The 23,905-nt window shown below is 40.0% G+C and overlaps 1 protein-coding gene across 2 annotated transcripts; it reads right to left on the bottom strand.

The window, feature by feature from the left end:
• Positions 1–1,369: 1,369 nt before the first annotated feature.
• Positions 1,370–23,646, bottom strand: LOC111235206 (gamma-adducin-like). Of its 2 annotated transcripts, none has more exons than XM_022763569.1 (15): positions 23,463–23,646; positions 15,889–16,126; positions 14,380–14,524; positions 13,528–13,679; positions 12,780–12,860; positions 11,666–11,815; positions 11,231–11,374; positions 9,658–9,756; positions 8,844–9,017; positions 6,741–7,001; positions 6,415–6,531; positions 5,613–5,702; positions 4,833–4,956; positions 3,335–3,430; positions 1,370–3,128 (listed from the first exon to the last, which is right to left on the bottom strand). In XM_022763569.1, the coding sequence occupies exons 2-15, from the start codon at positions 16,087–16,089 to the stop codon at positions 2,878–2,880; spliced, it is 2,085 nt and encodes a 694-aa protein (XP_022619290.1). In that variant the 5' UTR covers positions 16,090–16,126; positions 23,463–23,646; the 3' UTR covers positions 1,370–2,877. The 2 variants fall into 2 exon arrangements, with proteins under 2 accessions (XP_022619290.1, XP_022619289.1); XM_022763568.1 differs by lacking the exon at positions 23,463–23,646 and adding an exon at positions 16,958–17,164.
• Positions 23,647–23,905: the final 259 nt, after the last annotated feature.

Below are 23,905 nucleotides of genomic sequence, written 5' to 3'. Positions count from 1 at the left end.
GGGGATGGAAACTGACAGTATTTCGCCAGGAAAAGGCTCAGTGGTGCTGTGAGGCTCGTGTACAGACTGACTGTGCGTACTGCACACTGATAGCGACAGCGTGGAAAGCTGACCCGCTGTAGGTTGGTGTAGAATGTGACCCCAACTGGAGTAATCTGAAAAGCCTGAGGATTACACCAGTGGCTCGGCTGTCACAGAGGAGGCAAAGTCACACGTTGCTGGTGTGTGTGTTTATGAAAGAATGTACCAAACATCCCATCCCCTGATCTCACACAGCAGAGAGTACAAGGTCTATCTATTTATCTACCTACCTACCTACCTTTCTGTCTATTTATCTATCCATCTATCTATCTGATGCTGCCCTGGCACATGCTGGTGGTCTGTTAAGACGGCGGTCTCAGATTAAGCATTGTGCAGCAGCAGTCCCCTGTTGTTTTAAAACAATAGGTGCACTTTGCCCTGAGGTCACAGCAGAAGGACACCCCAGCAGGCCAGACGTGTGTCACCTGCTTTGTCCTCCCCTTAGCGCTGTCAGGACATAGAAGAGCTCAGCGCTAAGCTTCGTCATTCACACATTGTAAGGGATTGTTCAGATAATAAGTTTGGATCCCGGCCGGCGCTGGTCATGCTTTTTAGTTAACTACTGAAAAAAATTCAAGGAAAAGTTGAGAAAAAGCTTATTCTCGTATAATTCCCTCGACCGGAGAAAACTAAATTCCCCCTAATAATTTATTCTCAAAAACCGCCACATGTTGACTGTTTCTTTAAACGGAATCTTCATCAATAAGCCTTACTTCCACATATGATGTTATTATTATTCTAATTTTTTATATGCAATCAGATGCCCTACCTTTGACCTCATCTTCCTCTCTTTATGTCATCTCACAGGAGAGGTGTGTGTAGGATGGGGGTGGTGTAGGTATTGATCTTGTCACTCCCCCAACATGAACACCTGTTGGAGACACCAAATCCCCTCTTTGTCTCCACAGCCCCCTCTCACAGTGGATTACCATGACAACGCCCATTCATAACATAGCTGAAGACTGATTATACAGCTTCACATGGTCAATTATCGGTGAACGGAGTGCATTGTTTTAGGGGGACGCTGCTTTTTGTTGTTTAATAAAGGGGAGGCTGTGTGGGTAGTTTTCTAGAAAGCTTTATTTCATACTTGAGGTGTTATTTTGTCTGTTAGAAATAGATCTAATCAGCTAGTTTCACACCACGCTGGAATGAAACATAGCACATGAAATAAACGCAAGTACACAACAAGATCAGAAATCTGTTCATATTTAAAAGTACGTTTGAGTAAATATAAGAGGCGATAACATCAAATATCCTTTCAATAAGCAAGAGAGCAATAATACTGTTATGGAAACATATCCCAGCTTTTATTACATCAGGTGGAACGCAATTTTAAAGGACTGACTTGGAGACATGGTGAATGTAATGTAAAGCACCGTGGAAAAACCCAGGCGACACAAATAGCAATGTAAACAACAGAGGAAACACAAGCACTAGGTACACAAATTACCGGAGTAATACAGTTTGTAAACACAATCCGCTGTGCATGTTGAGTTAATAAGGAGCTTAACTAAGGTGGATAAAAACATGATAAAAGAAGTGTTAAGTATTGTTATTAGATTGTACTGTCACATTTCTATGTTTCATTGTTTAACATTTGGTTTAGCGTAACAAAAGAACTTCACAAAAACAAACTATTTACAAAGGCAAAGAGTTCACTCCCTTTGGGTCGAAAACAAATCATTCACATTATTGACTGGGATGTAAATATATGGTCCTCTAATATACTTTAGATCAAACTCTTAACAGTGGCTACAAAGAAAAGCTTTCCACAGCATATTGCCATCAACTGACTATCCGGACAAAATTATTAGTCAAAACATCCATCACATTCAACTTTCCATTATTCAGGCTCGGCACTTTCCTTGTCAACATCCAAACAAGTAGTGATTTTCTGTCTATTCTGTAAAAGTCCAACTTTGTCACTCATGAACATCAATATTCAGGAATCATCACTTTGCTGAGCTCTTCCTGTTAGTCACAGTCAATTCCTTGTCACAAGTACAATAAAGCAGCAACCATGGGAACAATACCACTGACATAAATGTAAAAACATGAATTATTACTGTATTGTCAATCACAGCATGTTTAGTATGAGTTAGTATGTAAAGTAAATATGTTAAGAATATCAGATCATTTATTTACCTATCAAACACTATATTGTAATACCTGTAATATAAACCAACATATATTATTACAAGATAGTATAACTATGAATATGTTCAAATACAAATCATACTTCTTATAAGGCTAAACGTTCTACAATCTTAATATGTTCAGCCACTGTTACACTACTAGTGTGATTATAACATTTTAAAATTGTTCTTAGTTTTCAGTATACATTCAACAATGAACTTGTGCAAAAAGAAAAAAAAAGAACTCACAAATATGTAGCAGGCCCGATCTGATGTATTTATGAACTTTAAAACCTTGTTTCCTATGATAACTATTTTTAAACCCATTAAAAATATGGGCAATAACAGCCACAGATATGCAGTGTTGCATTCACTTTTCATTTGATTTCGTTTTACTGAGCCCTTCAGGAGTGGTCAGTCACAAATTCTCACAGGGAAGAAAAATAACAGATATTACCCTCTGCTGGCACAACTTGGAAAAGCACTCACATGAAATAATAGCTGTGAATGAGGGAAGATGTGCAGGATGTGAAAAACAACACTGTCCTGGGAAACTTTCTGACTAAATAATAGTCATTTCTCTTATTTTATTTCCCTTTGACAAGCTGAAAAATAAGAAGGCAATTCAGATGTTTTCCTAGCAAAACAATATAAGCCCTCAGGCTTCTGTTTTTTCTTTCTCTTCCTTCTTTTTCTTGCTCTTTTTCAAGAACGAAGGTGTGCGGAACTTCTTTTTCTTTTTCTTGGGGGACTTGGTTTGGCTCTCCGGGGTCTGAGCATCACCCGTCTTCTCCTTCGTTGTTATGGAGATTTCCACCGTTTCCGAAGTGCTCACGCTCAGCTTGGATACCTCGATGCTCAGATCCTCCTCTGTCTCTTCCAAGTGGTCCTTCCCGTTGGGTAATGTGTCTGTCAACAGATGAAACCAAGTCAGTGATGAGGGACGCGGATAAAAAGTGCAATCACACAGACAAGGCTGTGATAATACATTCAATTAAATTATGAAGGCATATCTTGTTCTTTTATAAGATTATACCAGAGGGATATAAAACACAGACACAAACAAGCAGCTACTTCTAACACATAATTTCAGTACCCATTGGCCAGCTAATTACCTTGTTTAGCTGGCGTCATTATGGGAGAGAGGGAGAGGGAGATAGTTGAGCCATCAAATGTGGTCATCTCATCTGCATCAGTGGCATCATCATCTTCTGTAAATGGATTAAAAGTCATCAGATCAGTTTTTTCTAATGTAATGTGTTCTCAACAAATAATCGCAACAGATAATTTTCTTCACCATCTAAGTTTGCCATTTTCTAATTAGTACTACATTCAAATTACAACTGAAACAGATAAGAATGTCACTATTTTTGACAGAAAACAAAGTACTTGGCACATTCTGACCTGATGATGGTGCTAGATAAAAAGTTTTATGGATCACCAAAGTGATTAAAATTCATCCAGAAGGGGATATGAATGTCTGATTCAAATTTCATGGGAATCCATCCAGTAGTTAAATATAACACCTTATGGTGGCACTGGAGAAAAGGGGGGAGGGAGACCAAAGTCATCCTCTGGGCAACATGAATGTCTGTACAAAACTTCATGGCATACCATCCCATAGTTGTTGAGATATTTCAGTCTGGACCAAAGACTATGCATCCATATACCCCTGCTGCTAGCATGGCAAATCAAAACAAAGATCACCTAACACTAGACTGCTTTTACAACGCTGCTGCATTTTATTCATCTCTATTTTCGGCTGTCTTCTCAAGATTGACATATTATTGTCACAGTAAAAATAAAGGTGCTACTCTGATACACAGCTGTAGAAATGTTTTCCTCCTACACACACACTTTTTTCCTTGTCTACAGTCATAACCAAGACATGAGTAGTTTGACAAGACTGATGTCTTTGCAGCTCATCTCTCACCATCCCTGTGAGCTGATTTCACAACTCAGAGAAGAGTGAAACCATGGACTGACATTTTTGTCCTGGTGGCATTTTTGCAGGAAGCTCCTCATTTCTGTGAATGTAGTTCCAACAATTCCTCCAGGCAGGAACCAAGGACTCTGCCTGGACTACAGGCTAATTATATGAGTTTTTAAGTTGTTGCACTAAGTGCAGCAAACTTGTGGAATATATAAAACTCCAACAAGTAAGATAGCAGACCTTGAAATATTTGCATCAGGACCAAAAAGTAATAATGAGATCATGTAATTACAACTCAAATTCCCATTCAATAATGTCTTGATATAATAATTATCCAGCAATCTGCATTTAATGAGCTGCACGCTCCAATTTTAATTGTCGTCCCCCCCCCCCGTGCTGTGTGTTTGGTGAAGTCAGAGTCACTGTTAGCCCCTGAGATTAGCTTTGTCTCTGCATCTCAATTTCTTTCACAACCTCTGTAACCCCAAAGGACTAACTTCAAAACATCATACGCTCATAATATACATGGGATGATGTCTGATTTGAGCCCTTGTAAACCCAAGAAGGATTAAATTAAGTAGAGGTTTTCTATGCCTCTAAAGAGAGATGGTGCACTGTAAGGCTTTGTAATGGTAAAGTTTGACCCCTGAAGAAAATGTACAGAGAATAGCAATGAGTACCTTCTTGGCCTTGCTGCTTTCTCTCCACCATGCTCTTGTATTCCTCCAGCTCTTTCTCTGTAAGTTCATTGAAGGGGTTAGGGGGAAGAGAGCGAGTCTGTTCCTCATCCTCAATGATGAAAGCCTGATACAGAGGAGAGCAAAGAAAGATATTATTACTTGATGTGACGTCTTTTGCAGTAAATAGAAGTGATTTCTCAGATGTAAAAATGAGGACTGGTTATACATTCATGTTAACAGTTTTTCTCTCAACAATTGTATAATTAAAACCATGATTTCTCAATTGCGTGCAATTCTCAGATCGTTTTCACCACAGTATATGTATTTCTGGCTGCTTTCATACAGAACTCAAACGATCTAGTGCAGATATCTTCAGTTGATCCAGTGATGCGTGTCTTTAGCCGCTGTGATCAATATCGATTTAACTGGTTCCAAACGCAACAGGATATTTCACATGGTCTGATTCTTAATTCTTGGGTCTGATGCTAATTTCAAGGTCTCCTATCTTACTTATTGTAGTTTTATATATTCCATAAGTTTGCTATATGAATTACAACAAGTTTCCTCGGTGGAGCGCAATGTGTTTCTTTTCCTTCTACTATCTTGTTTTAAGCAAGAGTAAAGGTGCTGGGACGGCAGCCGATCAAAATGACATAAATGTTTTGAATGAGTGTTGTCCTTTTGCAGGACAAATGCTGCTGCTCAGTATAAAATGGCGCGGTGGTTGCTCTTCACGCTTTAAGAAATGTGACAGTGTTTACAAATGATCATCATACTCACTGGTCCTGGGATGGTGTCCACAACAATGCCTGCTAGTAATAGAGACTTTGGTCCCGCAGTCATCTGGTCACCTCTGTGCTGTTCTTTAATCTGAACAAATTTATCCAGAAAAGTCATATTAAACCTGATTCAGGAATCTTTGGCTTAGCAAACAATATCTTAACACCATTCTATGCCTGCCAACATGAGGTGCATCACATATAATTACCCAAACACTCGGGAAATGACAGTATAGCTCTTGAATGGACCAATCCATCAGCTTTATTATTGATTCTGTTTGGAATGGAGCTTCAATGCTTCTGGGTTTCTAGTCAGTAGAGCAATTAATCCATGAATTGATTATTCGTTGCAGTCATTTATTCAAGAAGAAGCACTGAATATTCACTGATTCCAGCTTCTCAAATGTGAGGATCTGATGCTTTTTTTGTCATATATGACAACAAACTGAATATTTGGGGATTTGGGGCTTTTGCTTGAATAAAACAAACAATATGGTAGCATCAGCTCAGGATGTGGGAAATTATAATGTCCACTTCTCACTTTTTCTGGTAATTTTTTTCAGCAAAGCCATTAACTGTTTAATCAAGACAATAAACAGACAGATTAATAAATAATGAAACTAACTGTTAACTGCTTCCCTACTATTGAAAAACAAATCTAGTACCAGTTTCTATGGCATATATCATAGAGAATGTAACGTTTAATACCATCTCTAATCATGATATAGTAGATGCAATAAGAATGAATGAATTTAAGCCTTTGTAAATGTTGTGTGAAAAGCGTAATGATGTTTTCAACTGACCCGGTTCCTCTTATCCAAAACCTCTGTGGGATCAGTGTTGAGTGGGACAAATTGGTTGGGGTCCTCGATCTTTATTGGGGTACCGATGCAGTTGCCTGGCTGTGAAGATTTCATCCACTGAGAGAATAAAAATAGAAATTCATGGGAAAAAGCTTAAAGAAAAAGGCTCAAAGATTTAATAAATGCATTTATCAAAACTGCCACAAGAGGGCAGGCGAATATAAAGGAATAGCAGCTCCCAAGCTCACAACTTCCTTCAGAGACCAAAACAGAGAGGATTGGATTAGTCAATATCTATTTACAGTTTGACATGAAAATCAGCGCACCATGGTTTTAGTCCTGGGGCTGACATCCCCGCTGGGTGACTGTTCAGGAACATTGACCCTCAAGTAGCTGTTTGGCGAGTTGAGCCACCGGGTCCTTTCTCTCTGCTGTTTCTGCACCATAAACTTGAAGGGGCTTCGCAGGCCCAGCTCGCTGTCCTCCGGTGGCACAGCAGACACCGTGGCAGGGATCTCCACGTCGTTCTTAGAGCGGGGTTTTTCACGGACAATGGGGTTCCTGTAAGAGTAGCCTGTTCTGTATCCCTAGATGGTCACACAGAGAGGTAACGTCATTCAAACTTACTTACTGAACAGTTATCAGTTACAGAAGAAACTGCTTGCAGTATTTTGCACCATTCCCTCAGTATTCCCTTATAATTAATTAAATAGGAAATATGAACTATAAAAGATACAAAATTCAAAGGATGCACTGGCCACCCAAGATCCGCTTACACAATGCTGTTAAATATTTAAACCCTGCTGTATATACAAACAGCATTTTTGCAGACATGCCCAGTTTCAGAGGGAAAAGATAAAACTTTGGTTTGAAGGAGTGTGTTGTGTGTTGTTAACAATACATCAAAGGCCGAGAGAGACAACTAGAAAACTACTGATGGGAACTCGCAGTATGTGCAGAGTGCAGTTTGAAGCTGGCAGTGCACCACTACAATCAAAATGAAAATTGGCGTTTTCTCGCAGGCGGTATGACAAGTTTGCCACAGAAAAAAAAAATCCCGCTCTGGGCTTTGGCTCGCCACAATGTAAGCAAGCCATCGAAAGAAATTTTGATCACAAAATTGTTCACTGGCCCCCAGTTGCACAGTCAATTTATATTTATAGGCCACATTATCATTTGCAAGAGCAGTAGGCGCCTATTAGCACCTTTCAGCTCGCCTAGACCTATTAATTAAGTTTAGTGTGTGTAGAAAAACCTTCATCCATGATGTATTTTGGCTTGAATCTTGGCTCATATATAAAATACAGAATACAGCAACTGTTGCATTTAAATACATTTCTGCTCAGACAAAAAGCAAATGAGACACACTCAGTTCAATATTTGGTGACTATTGGTTTCTTTTTCAATAACTCATTCCTTTTTTATATAATGAACAGAGAGATTTCTATGAAAGGAGACACTTTCTGAAGATTATCAAACTGACTGACACTCTTTCTCCTCATCGACGCTCCTCATGGTATTTGAGTTATCTGTCTATTCCATCTCCTTTTTTGGTTTAGGAAAATAGGATTTTCCCATTTTTGTTGCTGTAAAACGTGTGTGTGTGTGCAGGGCCATCTCTAAATCATCTTTTCCCTCCAATATTATTAGCTATGACCTTTAGCGCCGCAAGGGCTCTTGTTGTCTTTGCTTTGGATTTCCCCATTGGGATCATTTCCGACGTCATTTCATTCAGCAAAACTAGCTCCTCCCACTGGCTTGGAAGGACTAGACGTCCTGTTGCAGAGAGTGTAATGGCATTTACTCCCATCACCATATTCAAGAGTCTTTGAGAAAACGCCAAATCCTATTTCCAAATTGAGTCCACTAGAGTCCTTACACTAAGTGATTGTGTGGTCTGTGCTGCTCTAACTGCCCACAGCATGCCTCACCATCTGGAAGCTGTGATTGAGAGGGTGGCCGGGCTATGATCACACAGAGCTAACACAGCTGCAGCCCACTCCAGCCACAGTTGTTAGCGAGTAGCTCACTGAAACAGACACGGTCTGACATCTTCTGTTTCCACAGAACATGTCAGGCGCTGGTCATTAGCAGCGTGGTTAGAATAGCAGGGTTTAAACTGCAGCACAGCATAGAAATTGTGAGGGTGTAATAGGACAAGCTGACAGGCTGTTAGCCACAAACAGATCTATGAGCTTAACAGGTTCTCACAATAATTACATGAGTATCTGTAATTGAGGTGAAAAAATGTTCACTCAGCAACAGCTAGGATAAAACAATACGATTCAATTACACAAATCATTCAGATTACATTACCAAAAACACATCCAGTTTCATTGTGTTGTCTAATCAGACACTTCCTGGGGAAGCGCATGAAACAGGAAACTCAGAGCATCATGGGTAAAAGGCACAGGTCAGGGTTCGCTCACCAGGTTGTCCAGCATCCTCATGAGGGACTCGAACTCAGCCTCGCCCACTTTCCACTTGACCTCATGGTCCATCACCACCCCGGCAGCGGCCACTCCCTGGGTCAGGGGTTTAAGCTTCTCCCTGTCCAACAGCACGAGGTTGTCCATGCCGCCTGAACACCTCAAAGCATTCACCTACAAAAAGACACGTGACACCATATTATTCTAGTAACACAATTCTTACTTTTGGAGTTACAAGCCAAATTATAATTCAGTGCATAACTCATGCATTCATTAACTTACTTAGACAGAGAGCGTCCACCTCAGAATGTTAAATATTCTCTCTTCTAAGATACAATAAGATTTTCATTTTAAAAGAACTGCATGTATATGTGAACTGAGCTGTCAATATGTGTCAAAAACAAATACAGTCCAGACACATGAGGATGATGGAAAAAGCACCCCGACTGCCTCCCAGACATAAAGCAACAGGAGTATCTCAGAAACACTGCAGGGCTCCACCTGGCTCTGGCTGTGAACAGTGCTCTCTAGCACATATTTGACTTAGCTTTGTTCAAATATACTGTATCCTCGACTCAGTTTTGCTTCCATTATAGACACTGCAGTCAAGTCTGAAACATTTTTAAAAGAAAGGAAAATATTTCTAGCGATGAATTATATCAGTGATTTATACGTATGAAGTTGACTTATTAATATCTAGAAAGGTGTTTCAAGGTCATAGTCACGTTTACGAATTGCTTTGACCTGAATGGTGCTGTTACATTTCATTACCAGGCAGAGGTGTTATCAAAAATAAAAATCAATCTTTCTGTACCTGGATTTCACAGGCTTGTTGTGAGTGGTACACATAGTGAAAAGCCTCTTCTACTGTTTCACCCAAAGCAAGAAGCCCGTGGTTCCTCAGGATCATCACCTGAAAAATACAAGACACACTTGAGATGCCTGATGGCCCACCACAATCCCTATGATGAGTCATTTTCACATAAGAACTCCAGACAATATCTGGACCTCTCACACATGCAGCACACTCACTCTTGCTGTGAATTGTCTGCACAATGACCAGCTCTATTTAATCAGACATTACAAGGACTTTATACCAGGGAGCTTGCAGGGTAAAGTCTGTTTAATGTCCGGTTCAACTGATTCAGACATTTGAGTTCACACATACTGCTCCTCCGGGTAATGTCCAGAAAAGTTCAAGGTTGCAGTGCATGTGTGAAAGCAGCTACAATACACTGAGCAAATCCAGCTGAGCTATGGCATTAGCACATCCAGATATGCTAATGTGAATTCATTAATCCATGTCTGTATTAATTAGCGAATGTTTCCTTATCAAAACTTGTCCTGACATAATACAGGTGTAGTGTTAATACCATCTCTGCATCTTAAATTCAGCTTCATCTGCCATAAAACAAAATGTACTGTTCATTGTGCTCTTCCTCTTCCGTGTGATTTCACAGTCCAAACACAAACAACTGTCTCCCTGAGCTGAAAATATGAGCATCAGGAGCTGAATTGATTATGCCGACAGGTGACAGCATTTGGGGTCTACCTATAAATCCTCTTTATGAAGCTGATAATGGTTTTTTTTTGCTGATTCTTTGTCAGAGAGGAGTTGATTCAACTCTGTGGTAGTTTTTGAGGTTATTTAGTGCTGCTGCTGTATTTGATTATATCAAGAGGCGCTTCTAATATGTAGATGGTTAAAGTAATACCTCATATTTTGGGGGAAAATGCTTATTCACTTTCTGGTGGAGTTAGATGAGGAGATCAGTACTTTCACCTTCATAGCTGTCTGTCAAAAATAAGGCTACAGCCATCAGCCGGTTGGCTTCACTTAGCATAAAGACCAGCACCTCAAAAATTCATTAGCTAACATTTTATATCTTGCAATTTCCCTCAGCTCCCAGTCTTTATGCTAAGCTAATCATCTCCTGGCTTTAGCTTTGTATTTAGCACACAGATATGAGAGTGTTATCAATCTCCTCATCTAAATTTCAGCCATAAAACAAATAAGTATATTACCCAAAATGTCAAACTATTCCTTTAAAAGGTGTTTCCAATATTCTGTTCCCTTCATATATGTACAATGTTAAATAATTAACACTAAGTACAAGAAAAATCATAATTTTAGATAAAATGCTATGGTTGAAGCTGATTAGCAAAAGACAAGTATTAAATTTTAGTAATAATTTGTCTGATTACATTGTATGCACATGTATTAATTTATTTACATTTACAAACCAACAGGTGACCTCGTATAAAACCAGTTGTGCATACAGCTTCACATAATAATTGGTGCCTTTTTTCCAACCAGTTGTTGAAAGCTGCTCTATCCCATTTAAAAGTGAGCCTGTCATTAATGGAGTCTCTTAGTTTGACAGTACCTTGGCAGTAGGGCCCAGAGCTTTCTGAAACTCCACCTTCTCCTCTTTATTATCCAGGCTGCCATGGTAACCAAAGCAGCTCACGTCTCCCAGAAGCAAAGCCTCCTGGGAAATGGGCAGGATTCCATATTTCATCGAGGACACCTGTTAACAGGGGATAAAGCCAACTGAGACTGTGGCGCACCAAGGTCTGTGAGGCACTTTTTTTCGCTATCAGGCACAAATAAAACTTTACACAGCGATGTTCATCATGTGCTGTGCATTTTACAGCCAAGCTTCAAAGGAAATGATAAAAGCACGTTACAGGGTGTCTGCATCTAAGGGGGCTGCTTTTAATTCAGCCTTCTTCCTGTGGTGCAAAATAAGCATTTAGCAGCAGCTTTTATCCTTTGCTGAAGTTGAAGCTCATTTAATATTCGCCTTGAGTGTACTTACAGCAGCTGTAGCTGGGGTATGTATGTGGATGATGCATCTCACATCCGGGCGCATGGAGTAAATGGCAGCATGAGATGCAAATCCAAAATGGTCTATACCCAGATCAGTAGAACCCTGGTCCACCACGTCGCCGATTATGTTTACTTTCACCTACATACAGCAGAAATAAAAACACCAGATTTAGAGATGTGATGAATGCCAGTTGGCGGTCTACGGTTGTTAGTAGTCGTTGTTGTAGTAAGGCAGTTTAGAAGAATGTCATTTAATACCTAGTTAGGTAATTAATACAGTTTGATTGAGTCATTAAACCCTGTGGAGTCTTTTAGTAAACAAATTAATGTTTACAGTCATTCATTTCTTACAACAACACATTGTGTGTGTTGAATGTTTCCCTCTGCATATTTTTAATATTTTGGAAACTACATTGTTTACATCTGGCACATTACTATTTTTCTTACTGTCACCTGTCGATCTGCGGATTAGTGTGAAATCATTGGCAGGAATGTGTATCATGTCACCCACATGCTTTCTTTGTGTGGGTGTGTGCAATCTTGTGTTCGTACATGTCACACAAACAAAATAAGGACCCACACATAAAAACATTGATAGTACAACTAGGAGTCAAAAACTCCACAGTGTAGCTTTAAGGCAGAATAACTTCATTGTGTATCTTCTGTACATCTATATTGGTGCAAATATTTTTCACATGCTGCATTTTATCAATAAACATCAAGACATGAATTTATTTTAAATATCCTAAAATTCAAAACATATGTGTCTTTCTATTTTATTGTAAACAATTTAGATTCAATGTAAAATGGCTCACGTCTTGATTGCTTTAATCAGACTACTTACTATATTTAGATATTAGTTAGTTTAACTTTCAGCAGTGCTTACATCTGAAAATGTCTTCCTGTACTTCCACAACCTATTCCTTCATAACACTTTCAATCTTAGGGTATTCATTCAATGGATTTACATCAATGATGCTCAAAATACGACACTATTAAATTATTCCAGTGCAAGTAGTATAACTCATGACAACTCATTACATGATAATGCATTGTTACTCACAATTGGAAAAAGACAACACACACACAGCCATTGTGCTTACCAAATTTGCTGCCGTCACCTCAGCGAAAGACAGACCTCGTGGACTAATAAGAACATGGTCCTGCTCTTTACTGACACGCACCTGAGGCAAAATGAACACGTTGTTAGAATCCTAAACATCTCTAGGCTACAATAACATGAATGTCATGAGTAAACTTCCAACGTCCTGAAACATCTGCAGTGTTACTACAGTGTATTATCAGTGTTTGTTAAGCTCGTACAGGAAAGGAGACACATATGATGCTTCTGCAACAGTGTCTCCCCTATAAATTCATTCTTGTCAGGTTAAGAAGCACTGATGCCACAGGAGACCAAATCTCTACACTTTAAAAAGTTCTTTAAGTTGGGTTAGAAGCTAGTCAGTATAGAGAGACCCATCTCACCTATTCAAGGGTACAGGAAACTTTGAAACTACACAGGAAAGCTCTCTTCTTTCGAAAATCAGCATGTGGGTTGATAAAACTGACTTTCTAGGCTTTGTCTTTGGGGAAAATCTGAGCTTTACTTCTTGACATCTCAGGTGTTCATCACATATCTCAGTGTGAATTCCTGCTTTTGGGGAGATGTTCATATTCACACATCTTGCTTTTCTAAACCATAAATAATATATGGTTTCTGAAAATAAAGAGGTTTTCCCCTTTAAGCCTTCCAGGATCCAGAGAACACGAGGCTCACATAAAGATACACAAACCTTGTGCTGCATACATAAGCTGGTGTGCACTGGAGCGTGATTGTGAAGTTGTACTCACAGTAATGTAGGAGCTTGTAAAACGAGCCCAGCTGAAGAGGTCAACAAGCCTGTAGAGGCTGGCCAGCCTGCAGCGACTCTGCTTCTCCCCTTTAGCAAAGGAGGGAGTCTCAATGCCATACAAGTCATTGACTGGACTCACCATCCCAAAGCCTGCCACAAGACATAACATAGATGTATCAGCAATATTACATTGGTTATTTTTCAAACATTTACAAGGATGTTACACATGGTTTGCTTTACAGAACATATCAAGTTAAAGATCCCAGGAAACTTGAGTCTCTACAACTGTAGCTTAAAAAAGGCCTTTCTCAGAACTCCCAACAAGAAACTGAAAGATATTTTGGACTATCACGCCATATAAGGACATTTAATGACAGGACCCTATCTTTTACAGCCACTTAAGCTTTTTAAAAGAGCAGGGCTGTCTTGGCGACTTCACGGCCATTTCCTACCATGGGATTTTCCAAACATTTACAGTTCTGATAGTCAGACTTTTTAAAATGGATCTGTTCTTCAGGGTGCTCTGTGACCTCCCTAGAAAAATAAGGAACAGAGGTTATGCTAACATAATTAGCATTGCAATCTCCTGTAATTCATCAGCAAAATGGTCATGAGGGCAACTTAATAGAAACACTGACAATGAAGAATGCTGTAAACAACTTTCTGCCTTTTCTGCTGTTTCAGGGTTGTTTAGTGTCACAAGAATCTGAGAATTAATCCTCTGACAATGAAGATATTCAGCCTGCATAATGCACATAGACAGAGTATACACACTGAATGACAATCAGGCCCAAAGGGAGACAGATGGAGACATTCACACACACAAACACTGAAACACACTGCCACTCACTGATGGGCGAAGTCAAGGGGCCAGCCCCTCCCAAGGTGCTGGCCATGACCAGGTCAGCAATCTGTCTCAGAGCCAGGAGACCTGTGGGGGTGTTGCCCTTCGTCAGCTGGTCCTGAATCAGGCCTTCCAACTCATCTTTAAACACCTGTAGATAAAAAAGAAAGACTTTTATCTTTTAGGGCAGGGTAACATGAGGTGAGGTGAGGTAAGATGAGGGCAGGGAGAGGAAAGGAGAGGAAACACAAACACCACTGTGAAGCTCCATTAACCTAGCAACTCATATATACACAACCTAACCTTGACCTCATTCCAACACCTCCTCAGGATGTGTCAGGGAGCACAGCATGCTTTCAGATGCTCCTTATTACAACTGTACACAAATCACGACAGACCACTAAAGACTTCTTTGTAAGTCTGTGAAAAGGGTTTTCACTAGAAGCGGGGGGGATCGTTTTAAACCTGACTATCAATTTTTGCCATCAAGAGTAGCCTGTGAATCTTGAAACAGGACTATTTTCCTGTGTGCTGCAGCTAAGCTCCAGCATTCTGCCTCATCCCACCACAGTTCCCATGGTGATGAGATGAGGTCTACTTGTTGGGCCTGTTATGCAATCGCAGATGAGTGTGGGCTCGTCTTATTTCCGTGCACTTCAGTGGCATGTGCTTATAGCACCGCCTTGTACTTCATCTAAACAGACTGCACTGCTCTGTTTATCATCCTTATGGTTTATATCATACTGAGATAATATCATCTATTATATACACACAGTTGTGAGTTTATTAGGTACACTTTGCTAAAGCTGATGAAATCTGACACAAGAGTTCTGCAGCACATCCTACCTTCGTGAAGGTCATGATGCTCAGATTTTGTTGAAACTTTTAGAAGGGTGTTGATGCAACTGCATCATTTTGTCCAGCCCAGTTATGTCTTTTGAGGGTAGGCTAAATAAGTTTAACACCTCTCTGTATAACGCAAGAAGAAAACCAGCAAATGTTTTGCTTGAAAAACAACCGAAGATTAATAGATTATCAAAACTGTTGCCAGTTAATTTTCTGTCAATGGACTATTTGATTAATCAACTTGAATTGTTTAAGCTCAAGCTACAATACACATATGGTGTACAGTCTATTAAGTGTGATTATGAAATAGCTCAGATGCTCTATTTAAAAAATGAGTGGTTAATACTCCTCATCTGTAATAACAGACATTGGAAGTTTATCTATGACAGTAGCACATTTCATTGTAGCTGCAGTTTAATACTTCACTCCAAGAGTATGTTTATAGCCTGAGACAATAGCAATAGTGGCAATATTTTACACAGTAAACTCACAGCTGAACCCATACCTCTATGACGGAGCATATAGAATGACCTTCACATAAACAGGAAAAAACAATGCATTTCAGTCAGTCCAGAGTAAAGGTACAGCATGTCTCTCCGGCTCTCTTACTCATACACAGTGAAAGCTTGTGTGTAGGAGGGCACTTATATGGAGCGGCAGGCTACATACTGGACTCTGTAGGATCTGGGTGACCCTCTTCTTCTGCTCCATCATGTTGAAGTCCTGCCTCAAGTCCGGTGACATGTTCCTGCTGCGGAGGTACTCGGGGTCGTTCTCGTCCACTCGGTCAAAATATCGCTCCTTGGAGTTGTTACTGGACAGGGACAGGGTCAGAGACCCTGCCGTCTGCCTCACCTCCACCAGATTCATGTCCTCACTACACGGCCTCCTACTCTTCCTCTGGAACCTGCCAGAGAGCACAAAACGCCACAACTTACTTCACATCCAGGCTGTCAAGGCAACGGGTGTTGTTTAAACGGAAAAGCTACTGTATGGATGCAGTGGTGACTCATGTAATTACAGGGATGGAGACAAAGAGAGGAGAACATTGTTATGTGATTGATGCTGCTTAGTACAAGGCTGTTAATATGCAAAAATAATGATTTAGTCACAGCTGCTGTAAATATAATAAAATCAATATATTTACAGAAGTAAGTACAGTTTAACAACACAACAATGACTGTGAACATCTTACCTCTCCACAAACACTCTTACATTGACTTTCTCTCACTTATTGTGTTTTAGCTCAAAAGGTCTCTGTCTCTTCTCCACTACACAGATGGAGGCCAGCTTATTAAGTGAGAGGTGAAAGCAGCAACAATTCCCCCTCTTCTACAACTCAGCCAGAGGCTGTAAAACATTGTCAACAGTAAACAAAGTTAGGCCTCATGTAAATCGGTCAGTTTGAATAGCAGTTAGCACCTTAGGTGCTGCAGTGTTACCTGGATGTGGGGGTGGAGAGATACATGAGATACAGCCAGGACCACATTACATTAGGCCTGAATGTGAAATAGTTTCAACACACCAAACCAATATAACTCTTTCATTGCTGGTTTAGCAGCAGCCTTTTATCCAGAGTACTCGAGGCATGGTATCCAATTACAACTTTAAACCATTTATACTACGAAAAGTACCGCGAGAGGAGGATATAGCGACTTTGAGACTTGTACAAGCTTCGTAAAAACAAAGCGAACAAATGAAGCCACGAGGAAAACTGTTACTGTAAGTTGGAAATTACCTGAAACAAAGTGCCCAGCTCGTGAATCAACTGCCTTCGGACGATGTGATGTCGAATTTCTCCGACAGAAATGTGGCTGCACGTAAAACAGACCGGTATTATTCCCGATTCGGATACATTGTGGAGGTAAAAACAAAACAAATAAAAGCTTGCAGGGGGCAACTTGGTGCTGCTACAGTATCCAGACGCAGCACACTGCCCGCTGCGGGTAAGTAGTGAGTAGAAGAGTGGAGAGAGCCTGCATGGAGGAGGATGTGGGTGTGTTTGTGTGGGAAAAAGGAAAAGTGACCATGTGACTTCACTTATCCACCCACTAGGCCTTATGTATTCAGCGGGACAAAGGAACGGCCACTCAGGACCGGTGAAGCATTTTCAGGCTCCTCTCTACAACCACACTGTAGCTTAGCTGCACGGGTTTGTAGCGACCTTATTTCTGTGGCATGGTTTCATCTCTGGTGGCACCCCTAATATCCCTGAAGGAACTTGTTATAGGATTTCTACACTTCTCGGTGGGAATTTGAAGCAGAGTTTGTGATTTTTTGATTAATCTTCTTCTCTTCCTCTCCCTCGCTCTGTCTCTCTGTGTGTGTGATTCATTAACTCCTGCCACTTCATTTCATGAATAACTGAGGCTCCTGTGTTCTCACAGCAGTTCAGTGGAGGGTTTTATCAAAGCTATACGGCCCAGCCATACCAAAACAGAGCACTTCAAAGCCAAGAGCAAGTGCTTCCTTCAAAAAAAGTGAGTGCCTCCACTAGAAAAAAAAGTTTTCCAAAATATAGGATGTTTGCACACAGAAAGCAATGAAACACAGATGTTCTGTCAGGGAGGAGAGACTATACTATTTCTGATTCTTTTAGTCACATCACACTAAATCCTACATCCACAAACACAACATAGTGTGATCACTCTCATGTGCCAAACATAAACATCAATATATATGATTTTAAATTCTGTCACTTTGGGTTTGCTCACCTTTAAAGGTGAAATGACCATTGCTGAATGTGCTGGCTCTGCTCTCTTGGAAATCATTTAGCACATACGTTCATGTAATGATAATATAGTGGTAGTAATAACACCAACTAATGGAGCCTCACGCTGGGGTTTTTCAAACACACTTGCATGCTGCTCTTCTTCAAGTGAATTAAATTGGTTCTCTTACTGTAAAAGGGAAATAAGATCGAGATTAAAGTGAATACGAAGCTGTGCAGATTTATCCTGCTAAAGGGAGCAGGGATCCCTCCTCTCTTCTACCCACCTCTCAACTCTTTTCTGCCTTGCTGGTCAGTCTCTCTAGAGAGTATTGTAGCAATATTCAAATGCACTCCATATTAAGTGAATGCAACTCTGGAATCTCTCATTTTCTCAGCGCCCTGCCCCTGCCAGCCCACAGAGTTATTACCCCCTTTAATCACACACAAATATCGAGATTTTAGGAGTAAGAAAGCGAAGGGTTGGATCACCGACTGACATAACAATTCCAGGAAACAGAGTGGAGTCTGGGAGGCAGAGCAGATATGTGGACATATGGGTTGATGTAATGAAAAGCAGAACTTTCTCACTCCGGAGCAGTGTGACCCCCTCAAACCCTGAAACCCTGCCTCCCTGTTTTTGGCTGAGTTCCCACCGAAACAAGCTTAAATGTCTGCGCACACACAATCTCTCTCTCACACACACAGACGCAAAACGTCCTCCCACCCGCCAGCCTCCACATTCTTGCTGACTATTTGAACTTTTCAGTGAGGGCAGTCTACCTTGGAAGCATTGAGCAAATGTCAGATGTTATTAGTCGATGTTTCATTCATACAGATTACTGCTAAGGATATTGATGTCCACAGATAAAAGCACACCTTTGTCTTGTCACAAACTAGCTACTCCACTGGAAATAATCTCCAAATGCAGACACGCAAATGCTCCCTAGATAAACAGAGAGATACCAACATTAAAAAAAGAATCTTAATGTTGAAGGAGCTGAAAAACTTTCTCTTGTGCTAGCTTGGTTGAAGGAAGCCTAAGAAATGATGACATTATAATTAGCTTTTTTAAATAGTTTCTATAGTAGTTTATTTATCTCGTTTATTTATCTGCATATCTCGTTTAACTTTTGTTTATTTTATCAGTTCTCCTCAAATCCTCCCTGTGGTGGGTTCCTGTTTTCTACAGCCATACTGGTGCATCTGCACAAAGTAGATTCTCATTTTATATAAACAGTGAAGGCTGAGAAAAGAATGAAAAACAAAAGACGACTCAGAAAGCAAAACACAAGAAAAATTGCAAACTTCGCTGAGACAAATTCACATGTGACTTTCCATTAGAAAGGTTTAGAGAGTAGTGTGAAAGCTGTAAATGTGTAGTGCTAAATGAGGAGACATTGTGTGAAGCAGTGTAAAAGCCGCAGAGAAAGACATTAGCAGAAAGAATGATGAGCAGTACCATGTTGTGGCTGAACTTTGGTTGAGTACTAGAGAAAGAAGTCTGACATGATGGCAGCCAGAGCATGTTGTAATGAAAAAGTGGGAATGCCTGAAGCCACTCTTTGACCGGTCTTGTCTCCGCTGCTGATGGGTTTGAAGAGGTTTATAACATCAGTGAGGCTCGTGCTTTATCTGGTTTCTCGGAACAGGGAAAAGCTTTGTCAGGTGCCTGACGTAGCTGCAGACTGAACAGTCAGCGTGTAGGGAGAATGGTCATTTTTTGTGCTGCAGTCTTATTATTAAAATTACAAACTGACAGTAAGTAATATAATCATAGTGATTGAGCTCATATTCACTGTAAATTGAAATTAAGTAGAAAAAAAAAGATATTTTTTATTCAAGTGTCATTCACCCGAAGATGCTGCTACATGGGCGTAGAAGGCACTACTTCCATTACTTTGAGAGGCAGGAGAAAACAGAAAGAAAGCAAGCCAACACATGCGTCACACACATTATCTGAGATATGAATTTGACAAATTAAAAAAACGACACTCATACATGGCTTCTATGCATTTAACAAAAATAAAGCTTTTGCAAAGGTCTTGTGTGTCCCGTCATCTACCTTCATCTGTCATATCAAACAGGGATGCCCAGAAGGCATTTTCAGGAAAAGCTTAATTTGAAGTTCAGTACAGTAGAAAAAAAATGCATTTCATTCTCATCCAATCAACATAGGTGACACTTTCTGTCCTTTGGCCTTTTGCCAAAGGCAGAATGCCATGTGTAGATGGGAAATGCAAATAATGTCCACCCCCTCTTTAAAAAAATCAGTAATTTATAAATATTGAAATTATGCATCAGTGGAAGATCATGAAGTACATTTGATGAGTTACCCTTTATAATGACATTTCATGAATTATTTAATAAGAATTATATTTATGTGATTAAATATACATTTTGTACTCAACTCAAACCCCCAGTTTGAAATGCAGACATTGCTGAGATAACCCTGATGACATCACAAGGACATAATGGTCATTTTCTCAAACTGAGCGAAAGCTCCCACAGAGCCACGGGCTGAGAACAGTCTCCATGATGAGTAACCCAAATTCATGTGTGAAATTGATGAAGTTTCCTTTTAATATATGAGATTCTATTTACTTTTTCCATTATTTTTTTAATCTGTCAGTTCTAATTTTTTTGGATAGTGCAGAACATCACACCATATCACTGTATAACCAATAACCGCACACAAGTGCTGTTTTTGGAAAACTTCATGCAAACATCAACCAGTATTTCATTATTTTGTATGACAGTTCTTCTTAGATTGTTACTAGTAATCTCAGCACAATCTAAAAGATGATTTGTATTAATGCCAGACTACATCAAACCAGACTGTTCTGTGTGAGTGGATATAATTGTACTTGTGTCTCCTTGTTAAATCAGATGGATTCCTCTCTTACAGCTGTAAAATTCTGTGGAATGAAAAGAAACAGTTTGTCTCCTTCTCTGAATCTCCCGTCTGCTGTTCAAAATGTCAGGAGGAAGAACGTGGTCTAAATCCAGCCTGAATTCTCAGGGACCACAAATGTCACCAAAAAACACTGCAAGACAAAAATTATGCAGACTATAGAGCTTTCAGTGAATTGTTCCTCATGCTAAAATCGTCAACGGCATTCACATTCATTTTAACATTCAGAGCTAAAGATCTACATTTTAATGATGATTAATTTGGACGGGCAAAGAAAAAATGACAACTTTATCTTCGAGATCTGTACCAGCTTGGTTGCCATGGTAACCAATGCTTATGCTGTCTCTTGTGTAAGGCAAAATTAGAAGGAGAAGAGTGAATGGGTGCCAGATAGCGTCCACTATTACAGACAAGAGGGTGCTATCTGTACATGGCATGAAAAAGTAAAATTAGAACTCCAGCAGAAATGGAAATACAATGAGGAGAACTTATTACCTCATTAGCAAATATAACACTGGTTGTTCTGCCTCCTTGACTGATTGTTCTTTCTTGTAATTACAGCGCAAGGTACAGGGTCATTGTATTTCCTCATAAACCAGAGCTGTTCTGTGTTGATTCCCTAGAAGATTGAAATTGCAACTGTTTCCCTTCCAACTACAGACATCTTTGAAATATGTCAGAGTTTTGCCAGCCCCCACCCAGATATCCATTTCTGATAATTATTCTTTGGCCACTGGGGGCACCTTATTTATTAACTCAATGACCCTTACCCCTGAGTGCAGGATAAATGATTGCGACTGTTTAGAGCCATATGACAGCACCGTAATCTGGGAAGCTTAATTTTTATTTCCAGATCCAAATATTTGAATATTTTAAAATAATTTCCCCAGTAATCATCCCCACACAACTGCGCACTGTCTGCCCTCAAAAACCTGAATGTGATCGTGGATCACAGAAAGTTTTAGACCACATTTCACATTTTAAACCCTGAACATTCACAGAATGTGAGTGTTCACCCAATTATCATTGGGACATGCAGTTATCTGTGCTATTCTCCAGTCATTCTGCAATGCAGACAGTATGAATAAGTTACAGCAATTCTATTTAGACAGCTGTCTTACTGTCTCACTTGATGGACACTTGGACAATTTAAATGATTGATCAGTACATTATGTAAACCTCCACACTGTCAAACTCCTGGGAATGGTCCATTACACAGAGGAATGAAACTGCATGCAGACTGGAAATAAGAAATTCCCTACTGTAGTTTTCTAGGAATACTGTACGTTAAAATACACATTTGCATTAAGAAAAACTTGCACACAAAGCCTTTGCATCAACTTAGCGAGGAAGGCTGGAGAGAGAACTTATACCACAGTTTTTATTTCTGCTACAAAACAATGCCAGTGTTTTTATGAGTTCACACAGAATATATCACTCCACAACGTGCTAAAAATGGTCCTGCTACACTCCCACAGCAGGGTGGGTGGCAACAACACAGCACACTTTGAACCTGAAACAATTTACATTGTTACAGTTGGATCGGTGCCTTCACAGCATTTGGGTGTAGAATCGCATCGGCACACACATACACACACGCACAAACGTTGCAGTATAGTGTGGAAACAGACAGACTTTATTTACCTAAGTGGAGAAGCTGGCTGTAGTCCCTACTGTGGTTGTCTTTGGATGGCCTCCATGTTGCAGATCTAGTGGTTAGCGTGTGGTTCTCTCTAACTGAGTCTGAGGTTGCGGTCTGGCTAACAAATCCCTTGTATGTTGTCACATTCAAACCAAGACTGTGGGAAAATGAGGTGGTGATTTTCAGTTTAGTAACGCTGCAAATTTCCTGTAAACCACACACATTTATGCTAAAACCTGACATTTACTGCAAGCTAGGAAATATTCACATTTAGTGCAGTAAAAGAATACCATTTATTATTAAACTCATTCACTGAGGAGGTGATGACATCGTAAAACTCAATCTAACGTAAAATTCATAAAAGGAAAACTGTGTAAAAGAGCAAACTGGAACAGGAACAATCCATTGCACGGGTGAAAGGGTTTGGGTCACGACCTGCCTTTTTGCTTTTATGGCTGTCTATAACTCACATCACCAGGCACACATATTATGAAATCCTGCGCTGCCCCAGCCCCACATCTAAAGTCAACAAATGCTTGTTCAGGGTAATGCTTCTAGAGGGTGACATTAATTGAAAGCAGCTGTTTGAAGCCTCTGCAGCTGGATTTGACAGTGCAGCTGCAGAGAGGCCAGTTTGGCAACTAAGATCTACTGCAATGTTTAATCTAGAAAATGCTTAAAAAAAAAAAAAAAAAAAAAGGCAATCGAGTCTTTCTGTTAAAAACATTAATGCACTCAGAAATTTCTTACAGTATATCTATACAAGTCTATCGCAACTTGTGGCTAAGACATTACTTTCTCATGGACCACATCCTTTATCTTCTCTTAGTGTATTGGAAAATAACCTCAAACTCCCCAAAAGCTTCAAAGCCCGCAGATCAGAAAATTGCACCATGCCATATAACTTATTTGCTTTGATCTTAGCTCCAGCAAATGCCTGCTTCAATGGCTAAAGAGGTAAAAAGAATACAACTTACAGTGTTGGTCGTTTTTACACTTATCCTGCAGGAGAATTCCTCCCGTTTTACTTCAAACCCCCACGGTTCCACCAGTTGCTAGAGAGCTGTTTACATTATCACTTTGAAGAGGGTCATCTGGTTTCCCAGAAGAGAGCCAAGTGCTGCTTTGCCTCTGATCTCCTGAACTCCCTCGGCTCCTCTGTGTCAGCGGCTGCCTTTTCTCACAGGAAAGCAAGGAAACTTGTCAGTGGAGGTTCTGGAGACCAAGCTTCCAGATGGGACCGCACTGGACTGAAAAAATGGGAGGGATAAGCTTCCACCCCTCACATATATACTAAATATATAGTACACATGATTTAAAGCACCTCAAAACTAAATGTCATAAAGGAAATACTTAATGTTTTATTAAACTGGAATTACCAGCAAATCAGTGTCTAACCATAAATGGAGGAAAAGATTGC

The sequence above is a fragment of the Seriola dumerili genome, unplaced genomic scaffold (assembly GCF_002260705.1).
Source record: "Seriola dumerili isolate Sdu_G_001 unplaced genomic scaffold, Sdu_1.0 BDQW01000478.1, whole genome shotgun sequence".
NCBI classification, from domain to species: Eukaryota; Metazoa; Chordata; class Actinopteri; order Carangiformes; family Carangidae; genus Seriola; species Seriola dumerili.
Note: the sequence above shows the minus strand (reverse complement) of the source record. Positions and strands in the feature narration are given on the sequence as shown.

Coding starts and splice junctions, on each gene's coding strand:
- LOC111235206 (XM_022763569.1), bottom strand. CDS start 16,089: ATGAATCTGGTGGAGGTGAGGCAGACGGCAGGGTCTCTGACCCTGTCC. Junction 13,680..14,379: donor CCCCTTGACTTCGCCCATCA/GTGAGTGGCAGT, acceptor GTCTTGTGGCAG/GCTTTGGGATGGTGAGTCCA. Junction 7,002..8,843: donor TGAGGATGCTGGACAACCTG/GTGAGCGAACCC, acceptor GTGACCATCTAG/GGATACAGAACAGGCTACTC.